Source organism: Phragmites australis, chromosome 6, assembly GCF_958298935.1.
Source record: "Phragmites australis chromosome 6, lpPhrAust1.1, whole genome shotgun sequence".
NCBI lineage: Eukaryota > Viridiplantae > Streptophyta > Magnoliopsida > Poales > Poaceae > Phragmites > Phragmites australis.
The window spans coordinates 36,903,974-36,914,483 of record NC_084926.1 but is presented as its reverse complement, the minus strand read 5'-3'; the positions used below and the strand labels follow the sequence as shown (position 1 = coordinate 36,914,483).

The window sequence follows — 10,510 nt, the reverse complement described above, 5'->3', positions numbered from 1 at the left end:
CTATGATATATGTAACTTTAGGTGTGACAATGTTAGGTGCCTAATAAAATAGCCCATTAAATCACACATACATGATGTAATCTAAGTTTTTTTTTCTCAACTTTACTTTTCTTTATAATAAAATGGACTTAAACTGGTTCAGTTTTAACCTAAGAGGCAATTTCTTGTAAGCCATCAAAAGTTATCAAAATCATTGATCTTATATGCTTCAAACAGTTGGACACGGCTCGGAACGAGGTTTGGACCCTGTTTTTCTTTTTTTTTTTCTAGACTAGAGGAGGCCAGAACCTGCCATAAGTTTGGAATTCCGCGCGGAATATCAATTCCGAATTTTCCTCGCTACTCAACTGGAGTTAGGCCTGCGATAAGTTTTTGTTGGGCCGGGCCGTCGTTACATGTATTGGGTTATCTTGTCGTGAGATGCGGCCCTTTTTGGCACGGAGGTTCTCGTGTCGTGCGAGAGAAACGGCCTCCCCGTATCGGCAAGAAGAAAGGAAACCCTAACCTAGCCGAGCCTCCCCTACCTGAGCAAGCAGCATGGCGGAGGAGCTGCGACGATGGGTTGCTGGCATGACGAGGAAGCCTTGCCCCCGGTCCCCCTTCCCCCCGTCCATGTACCCAACGGTCTATCCTCTTGCCCCGGCCCTCGATCGCCCCTCTCTCCCCTTGATGGATATATATACATTGATGTTTTCGATCTCCCTGCTTCTGCGGGAGATCTCTAATATTTGCGATTTTAACTGATCTCAGATGCTGGAGAAGGTTGAGGGGATGAAGAAGGTTGGTGCTCCCACAGAGGAAACGTCCAAGGCTCTTGTAAGGATCGAGAACATGCTCAAGACTTACCACAGAGTCTGGGAAGCCAACGAAAGGTAATTATTCCCTACCATTATGAGATGTTTCTCTTTCGACTCGACGAGGATCAGTACAATCGACGACATTGGAGATAAATAGCGAACATCATATCCTAGGTAAATATAGGGAAAGAGCGGGGAGGGTAGCTTTGATCAATGCATATGGGTTTTGATTCTTGTTGTTTAAAGAGGCAGCGGGCAAGTCTGCGTGAGCTGGTAGCAGACACGCTTCGTCTCCATGGGATATAGCTTGGAGGAGAAAGGTTCTTCTTTGTCTGTTTTTGGTCTTTGCACATCACAGGAAACTAACTCTTCTTCTTGTCAAATGAAAAAGTAATAGATAGTCTGTAACTTTGAATTAGCACCAACATCAGCTTGTTTGAATTACGAAGTGAAAGAAAGAATAAATCTGTCTGGTTTGGAAAACAGACATCTGGTAAATATTGCCCTTTCGAAGCTGGCGAAGGGATTAGTGAATGCAATCCTTTTCACCGTTTTAGATCTCATTTTTTTAGTTTAATATTTAGGAAAGCTGTTGCTAGCAGTATCGTGTAGGGTTTTAAAAAAAAGGGTAAATTCCTTATTTGCCACCGAAATTTTACATGTTTCCTTATTTGCCATTCATTCTCTCAATACATGTGGGTCCAGGGTCCACATGTAAGTGAGACATTAGTGGCAAATAAGAAAGTGTGCAAAATTTTCAGTGGCAAATAAGGAATATTGCCCCTTTTAAAAATCAGTGGGAACTGGCGGGTTTCCACTTCCCAGTGTGTGAACCATAGGGTAATACAATGCAAACCTGTTGATTTTTGACATGTAGTTTGAAGTTTCGAATTCAAATTGTTGTTGAACATAATGGCTTGATTTCACATATGAAAATTAAAACATTTAGAATTCTCCAGCACTTGGAGGTCTCAGACCATTGTATCTATCTATTATGCCTGAATGAGTGTGTTGCCTCATTCTACAAGCATGCCTCTACCTGGTCGGGCCCATGTTGCAGTTGGCCTATGTATTATCAGATAATGATGCACTACCTGACTCTGGCAACTTTACCACTTTGCTAGTAGGAACTAATAGAAAGCGGTTCATTTCCTGCCAGGAACCGGTACAGGCGTGGGAAATCCTGACTTCACATTTGAATTATCATATTGACTTCAACTAGTCTCGCCACCTGGTTCAAATTAGAAACTATTGCTGAGAGGGCTAGGAGATGTCCCATAGGCAGTTTTTGAAGCCTTTATCTCATATTCATCAGTCAATGCTTGACCATGTTGCGTGAAAATTAGTTTCTGGCTGTCTGTAACCTCAGAAAGAAAATGTTGCTTTGCAGGCAAGTGCAAGGATTGCTGCGAAATGGAACGAAGTTTCGTGCGTACATCGCCTTTGTTACTGTTGGTTCTGCTTTTGGTCTGGCTAAGGGAGCTGATGTTGCCTACAAGTTCATCAAAGGCTGATCAAGATTTGGTAATTGAGTGTAGTTAAACCCCGTGAAAGAACTATTTTGTTGTGGCTTCTGTATGGACCAGATAATAATTATTGTAATCTTATGTTTATGAAGTTTGAAGAAATCGTTTAAGTTGGATGGGGTGATGGAATGTGTGAGTTGATCCATTGCCATGTGCATAAAATTCACTAGTGGTGCGCCACTCTAAACATTATTTTTGTTACGTGAGCTTGTCGATACGTTTCTGTGGGATTAACGCTGTTGTAGTGTGGTGGCCGTTCTGGACGCATACTAATTTTGATTTCTGATCTAATAATGCAACTAATTTTGATTTTTTATCTAATAATGCAACCAATTATGATTTCTGGTCTAATAATGCGACTAACATTGATTTCTGGTCTAATAATGCGACTAACATTGATTTCTGGTCTAATAATACGACTAATTTTGATTTATGGTCTAATAATGAGACTAATTTTGATTTTTGGTCTAGTAACATGTTTTCATGCAGGGATTATTTAGACTAGCTGCTGTGACTTCATCTACAGATAAGATGCGATTATACAGAGGAGTGCACTATTTATAGGTAGCAACCTAGCGGTGCCGATTTATATTGCATTTTATATATCTAAACAGTAACAAAAAATCCTAACAGCCATCTAGTGTAAGCCGTTTATGAGATGAGCCAACTAGAAAGACTACATTTCAAGATTACTCAGCACCTAACCTTGCTGCTTCACGAACAAGATTTGAACTTTCTAGCTCGTGTCTTTTTGGCAGCAACATATGGGTAACGCAGGTATCTTAAGATTTTTGGGCTCAGTAGTGTTGATTCGAAAATGAGGACACGAAAATGAGGAGGCGAAACTAAAAAAGTGCAACCAAGATGTTTAGTTCTCAAATCTCTACTATATAAAATAAGAATTGATGATGTTTCATGCCCTGCTCTCTCCCCCTCCCACCACCTGTCTAATAAAAAATCAAATAAAAACCGGACGCCGTAGCTCTCCTCCCACGCTCCCACCGATAAAAACTGGACAACACTCCAATCCAATTGCCCCTTAAACCAGGACATGTTTCCCTTCCCCTTCCCTCCAATCGTTCCGCCTCCACCAGCGAGAGTGGCGCTGGCAGGGACGCGGTGACCTCGCGGCATCGTTCGACAGCGGGAGTAGCGCCGACGGGGATGAGGACGGCCTCACGGTAGCACTCGACGCGGCATGCATGACCAATCTTGCCGTCTGTTATGAATAGACACTTTTAGATATAACCATGTGATCAATTACTAAAAATTATGTCTATTAAGAAGAGCTGTCTTCCCAATAAATATGTCCTCTCATCATGTCCTTTTACCATGTATAAATATGTAAACACCATGATCAATGAATACAAGAGTTCATTTGCTACTCTATTGTCTATCTATAGTTCATTTATAATACATTATCAGCACTTCGCTCTACCGAGTACATCACAGAGAAGAAGCACAGAGGCACGTAGCCTCAATCTTCCCGGCGCAAAGGAAAGAATAGAGACCAATCGGCAGACACACGATGGCGGCGCTTCCTATCCAACACAGAAGTGATACGGCAATCATGTGCTTCTCCAGCGACCACACGAAGGTGGTGCCCATCAACGCACAAACAGGATGATGGAATAGAAGCATCGGCACTTGTCACTGTCATTGTAGTCCTCATTCTCCACTTTGTTGTACACAAGAACGGTAAGCACTTACCATTCCACCATGACGTCCTCAATGCTCACTGCGACACTGGCATCTTGAATCGATGCCAACGCATGGCACCATCTCCGGCGGCGGCGCTTAACGTGACGCAACGATGCGCCCGCTTCGGCGCTGCACACCCATGACCGCGACACGACCCGATGGTGCCTTCCCGCTCCCGCCCAGTGGCTTGCTGCCCGGTCGAGCCAACGGCCAGCGTCCGCCCTCTGGCGGGGCAAATCTGCCTTCCAGCAGCAATCAGCACACCGCTCACCGGCGGCTGCATCTTCCCGGGTGATGGCCTGCCCAGATCGACGGTTTGGCGCATCGACGGCCTCATGCGGGGCCGATGGCAGCCTGCTCGTGCCCGAACGGGCCACATCCCACATCGGCGCTTCCTCATCCGGCGACAGCAGCACCCAGAACGGTGCAGCTTGGCAAGCTCTCGCCCTCAACGACTTCCCGGCGTCTCCGACCTCCAGAGGCTTCCTCGCTGTCCGCACTTCGGCACGACTCCATCCAGGCCAGATCGGCTCTAGCCCCTCTCTTGTGGATCGGCCTCCACCTCGGTCGATTCGGCTCCAAGCCATCACCGGCAGTGCGCCCTCCTTGCCTGGCTCGGCTTTGGCATCTCCGGCAGCGTGCCCTCCTTCCCAACTCGGCTCTGGCTTCTCTCCGGCGATGCAACATCCTTTCATCGGCGATAGTAGCCCAAGCAGCGATGGCGGTAGTGGCAGCGGCTCAAGGGCGGTTAGGGTTTAACCCTAACCACCGGTCAATTTCATCCATTTTATATGGATTGGGGAGGTGGGAACCCGCATGGGCCTTGGGCCGAAAGGCCAAACAGGCTGAAGCATAGGTTATCTCGATCCATAGCCCGAGATCCTCGGTACACTTGCTATTTTTCAAACCCCCCCAGGTTTCTTCATAATTATAGCCACATCCAATATTTACTATTTTACAGTACTATTAATTTATATTTTAGCCCTTGGCTTTAACTATAATTGTGTTCAGTACTGTTTCATGCTGTAAATTGATGTTCCAGACCCTATTTTCTGTGGAAATTTGTAGTGCCCCATGTGTTTGCCCTTGTGCATTCCCTATGACATACAATTATGTTTACAATTTTATTTTTGCAACTAAAATTCTATTTCTTGCAAAAATACTTATTAATGCAAATTAAGTGAATACCTCTTCCACTTGATATAACACAATATTCTAAAACTTTGTATATTGGCCATACACAAGGTAGTACCCTAGTACTACTACGAGATCTACACTATGTTTAACACATAGTGACTATCCTTAAAGTGCGTACCCAATATCAAATTTGGAACAAAGGTCTACACCTTTTTAGGTGATTACCTTTATTCATATCTCATATTGGCCATACACAACTACGAGATCTACACTATGTCTAACACATAGTAACTATCCTTAAAGTGCGTACCCAATATCAAATTTGGAGCAAAGGTCTATACCTTTTCAGGTGATTACCTTCATTCATCTCATATTGGCCATACACAAGATAGTACCCAAATACTACTAGGATCTACACAATGTTTAGCACATAGTGACTATCCTCATCGTGCATACCCAATTTAAATATGAATTAAACAAAGGTCTACACCATTTTGGTGATTACCTTCAAAGTGTTAACACAAGATTTGCATAACACAATTTAGTGGGATTCATGGCATCTACTGCATAGTTACAGATTATGCCCTCACTACTGAGAGATTTACACCATTTAGGTGATTACCTTCAATGTGTTAGCAACATAATTTGAGGTCTACACTATGTAATTCAAGTCTTAACTTGACTTTACAAATTTTGCATAATTACAACATTACCATGATTATTCAATTTACCCAAAGTGTAAATTCATTCAATCAATGGTCAATTTGTAGGACAAAATGCCAAACGTCGACTTCGACAGACTCGAGTTAGATGGCAAAAACTATCTAACTTGAGCAATAGACATGAAGATAAGTCTATCGTCCTGTAGACTCATTATGGCGATTAATCCTTCTAAAGAGGAAGATCTACCACTTCAAGATCATATCAAGTATGGGGTTTTATACTTCATAAGGCACCATCTATGTCTAGATTTAAAATCTGAATACTTGATGGATCAAAATCCACATAATCTATGAAACTCGCTCAAAGAGCGATATGAACAGCAAAAGGCAGTCATACTACTTGAAGCACAACGCGAGTGGTCCAACATTCGCCTCCAGGACTTTAAGTCCATTGGAGAATATAACCATGCTGTTCACAAGATCTACTCTAGGTTGCTATTTTGTGACAAAGCTCCCACAGATGAGGAGAAAATTGAAAAAAAAAACTTTGTCTACAATGCTTCCTGCCCATAGGGTATTGCAATAACAATACCATGCTAGGAATTTCTAGCACTATTCTGAATTAATTCACACTTTACTTCAGGCTGAAAAGCACGATGAACTTCTTTTGAAGAATCATCACCAGCGCCCTACAGGCACTGCCCCTTTACCTGAAGTTAACTCTAATATTTAGAATACCAATAAGTTCGATGTTAATAACTGCCATCCAAAGAATTTCAAAGGCAAGAAAAACCGCAACAAGAAGTAGAAATTCCATGGACACAACAAGGGGAAAGGCATTTTCAATAATAACAAAGACAAATCTAACATTTATCGTAAATGTGATTGTTACAGCCACACAACTAAGAAATGTCGCACCCCAAAACACTTGGTTGATCTTTACCTTAAGTCCATCGGACAAAGCCAACCAACTCAAGGAGAAAGATACGAAGCTCATTTCAATCTTCAACCTGACACCACCAGGATGGCAAGTTGTTCCCAAAGTGTTCATTCAGAACCGAACAATGATATCACTCTGCAGCAGCAAGAGGACCTTGAGACCACGGACAACATGCTCGTGGAATTTGTTTCCAATGACTTATTTGGAGACCTCAATTAAGCTACTAATTAATTATATATTGTTATATCTATGTCCTACATAGTATTGTAATAGGTTTTTGTCATCTTATACTATATTGTATATTCCAATATTGTATCAGTTTATTGATACTTAATAAAGTTTGTATGTATTCTATATATCTGATAAAGAATTTCATATCAAATTCTTTAATTCTATATATAGATTTCTACGGGAATCAATCCGACGATGGAAGATATATGCGTTGTGGACATATGCACCACAAATTCTATACTTAGGGAAATCAAAATATTTTCAAACTCTTACTAAGAGACAATGAAATATTTTGACAATCGCTGAACGCGATGTAGTGATTTTTGGCTCTGATTGTGTCATAATTACTCTCCCTATGGGTACTCAAGTCAAAATCGATGATGCTAAATAGTATCTCGATTCAGTCCGTACCTTATAAGTTATAGAGATATCCGTCAGAATGGTTTCCATATCGAAACCCATGGTGAAAACAAAAGAGGAATTTCTTCTCTTAATCGACGGATATGGCAAACTTCCCTATATACCATCTGAATTGTAGTATATATACATCAAATCTCGTACCATATATTGAATACAAAATAATTTTTCTATCTTGATCAAATCAAGACTTGGCATGATTGCCTTGGTCACTCTACATTAGAGATGATAAGAAAAATTATTAGCAATTCTATTGGTCACAATATTCCCAAAATCTTCAAATTTATGTGCACCGCATGTGTCACAGGGTATTTAATTTTAAGGCCCTCTTACCTTAAAATTCACAATGAGCCACCCAATTTCTTAAATGCATTCAAGAACATACATGTGGCTCTATTTCAACAATTTTATGGACCATCTAGATACTATACAATGCTGATTGATGCATCTAGAAAATAGTCCCAAGTGTGTCCTTTATATATAAGGCACCACACTTATGCCAAACTAATTGCTCAAATTATCAAAATTAGAGCAAATAATCCTAGACGCAGGATCAAATCCATTTACATGAATAATGCCATTCCTTAACGTGCATTCAATTATTGTTTGATTTTTGGGAACTACTGTATTAAGTACCATGTGTGCACATTCATAATGGTCTAGCTGAATATCTCATCAAGAGAATCAATTCATTTGCATGACCAACTATAGAATTGCAATTTACCAACATCTTGTTGGTGACATGCGGCTCCACATTCATCCAACTGCAGTAATACAGCTCCCTCTGTTGCAGTTAGTACATGAAAATTTGGCCCCAGTCAAGTATTTTCCATCTACAAATCGGTTATGTTCTGCACGTACCGATATCACCACTGTACAACATACATCAAAGGGTATTGGGGATCCATATGAGGTATAATTATCCATTAATCATATAATACCTTTAGTCCCTTACATGGGACATATTCATTACCTGTATGCTCATAACATTTTGAGGATAATTCCCAGCATTAGGGGGAGATTAATACCACAAAGAATGCCAAAAATCATAAGAGAACGTCATACATGTTCACATTCAGTCCTCATATCCACGTGCTTGATATATGAATCCTTATTCAGAATATATTGTATTTACAACATATTGCAAATAACCTGCCAAGATGCATTTAGTGATAACAAAGGTGTCACCAAATCATATATTCCTACTAGGAATGTACCGAAAAGAGTGGAGGTACCAAACAAAACTACTCAACTCCCAAATCAAAATAAGAGGGGGAAAAGTACGGTCACAAAGGATAAAGCTTCTTGCAAGCTACCGCGGAAACAGAGGAATCCCTCCTCCAAGACAGTAAATACAAATCAACATCAAGTTGATAGATACCTTATGGATATTCACTATCCAAATGCCTATGGATGTTCAACATCCAAATGCCCAGCACAAATGTGTACACAAATCCAGGAGCTGGATCATGGGAACACCCTAACTCCATTGTTTTGGGAAATACACGAACTTAAATGGGATAATATTTTCACAGACTATATTGATTCCATCGAATCAATCAATATCAAAAACTACAAATTGTCGACAAATATTTCTCCTCAAAAATTGTAGAAGATCTTCAATTGGATCCAGGCCAAAGACCATGGCCATAGCAGGGTGCCTCAAGCACTTAGACTGGATCAAATAGAAGGAAGCAATTGAGGTAGAATTACACTCGCTCACAAAATAGAGGTATTCACAAAAGTAATACCTACACCTCTAATGTGTTCCCTACGGAAGCAAAATGGATTTTTAATCTATAAGGTGGTGAAATAGCGAGGCTTGTAGCACATGGGTTTACGCAGAGGCCCGGCATCAATTATGATGCTACATACTCCATGGTATGTGTGGAAATTATGTTCTCATATTCAATATCATTGGCAGATCAAATGAATTGGATAGATTCAGACATATAAGTCCCTAATAGACTTTGTATTTTGAATCTAAATACAAATCGTAATATATATTGTGTATAGCTTAAGTCACTCCGTGACTTTAAGCATTTAAGTTGATTGTGGTACAACTGACTAAATGAGTTTCTTCCACAGAAGGGTTACTCCAAACACAATGATTGCACATATGTGTTCATAATGAAGTCTCAATTGGATTTTGTATCATCTCCAAATCACACGCGATAAAGTATGTAATCATCTTATGACAGAAATTGAGATGAATGATTTGGTTAAAACCAAATTTTGCTTAAGTCTACAACCTGAGCATATTCCTTCAAGAATATTTAAACATCAGTCCACCAATATTCAAATGATATTGGACAATCATATCTATCAAAATACTTATAGTCATTCAATCCCTAAATATGAATCAAGATCCATTTATACATTGGGTTGACAATGAGAAGATATTGAACCTAAAGTTCTATATCTTAGTGGCATCAAAGTGCTCATGCATCGTGCAAATCGCAATAGGCCTGATATTGTATTCGCAGATAACTTGCTAGCTTCAATAGCCTAACTCCAACAATAGCTTTAGGTGGGAGTCAAAGATGATATCCAAAGATATCTTTATGGCACCAAAGATCTAGATTTTTCTATCAGAAAATCAAGATATGACTATAGTGGATATCCAAACACTGGCTATATAACAGATCTCCATAATGCTATATCATAGAATGATTTCATGGCGATATAGCCTTCTCATTGGAGTCATCAAAACATATTCCAGAGCCTACTTCCAGCTATCATTCTGAAACATCGCATACATGTGTATGACCTTGCAGAATGATAAACCACATATAACCATCATGTGGTATTGATTTCATTGAATCATCAATAGTTATCTATGAAAATAATTCTGCACGTATTTGCTCAAATGCAAACAGGTTACATAAAGAGCAGTATAACCAAACATATTGCTCCTAAATTATTCTATCCTCATAATGGGGAGATAGAAATCTTGCAAACTAAGTCATGTGATAATCTTGCTGATTTATTCACTAAGTTCTTACCAACTTCTACATTCCAAAAATATATTCACGAAATTGGTATGCGACGACTGCGAGATTTTCAAGATTCAGGGGGAGTTTATCCCTAAAAAATAAC

At 40.2% G+C, this 10,510-nt stretch overlaps 1 protein-coding gene across 1 annotated transcript; it reads left to right on the top strand.

Annotated features, from left to right (window-relative positions):
• The first annotated feature begins 374 nt into the window (after nucleotides 1-374).
• LOC133920628 (uncharacterized) lies at nucleotides 375-2,524 on the top strand. Its single transcript, XM_062365232.1, has 3 exons — nucleotides 375-624; nucleotides 751-872; nucleotides 2,188-2,524. The coding sequence occupies exons 1-3, from the start codon at nucleotides 538-540 to the stop codon at nucleotides 2,309-2,311; spliced, it is 333 nt and encodes a 110-aa protein (XP_062221216.1). The 5' UTR covers nucleotides 375-537; the 3' UTR covers nucleotides 2,312-2,524.
• The last annotated feature ends 7,986 nt before the right edge of the window (nucleotides 2,525-10,510 follow it).

Excerpts from the sequence above, each read along its gene's own strand:
- LOC133920628 (XM_062365232.1), top strand. The coding sequence starts at position 538 with ATGGCGGAGGAGCTGCGACGATGGGTTGCTGGCATGACGAGGAAGCCT. Across the intron at positions 625-750 it reads CCCCGTCCATGTACCCAACG|ATGCTGGAGAAGGTTGAGGG; the intron begins GTCTATCCTCTT and ends AACTGATCTCAG. Across the intron at positions 873-2,187 it reads GTCTGGGAAGCCAACGAAAG|GCAAGTGCAAGGATTGCTGC; the intron begins GTAATTATTCCC and ends GTTGCTTTGCAG.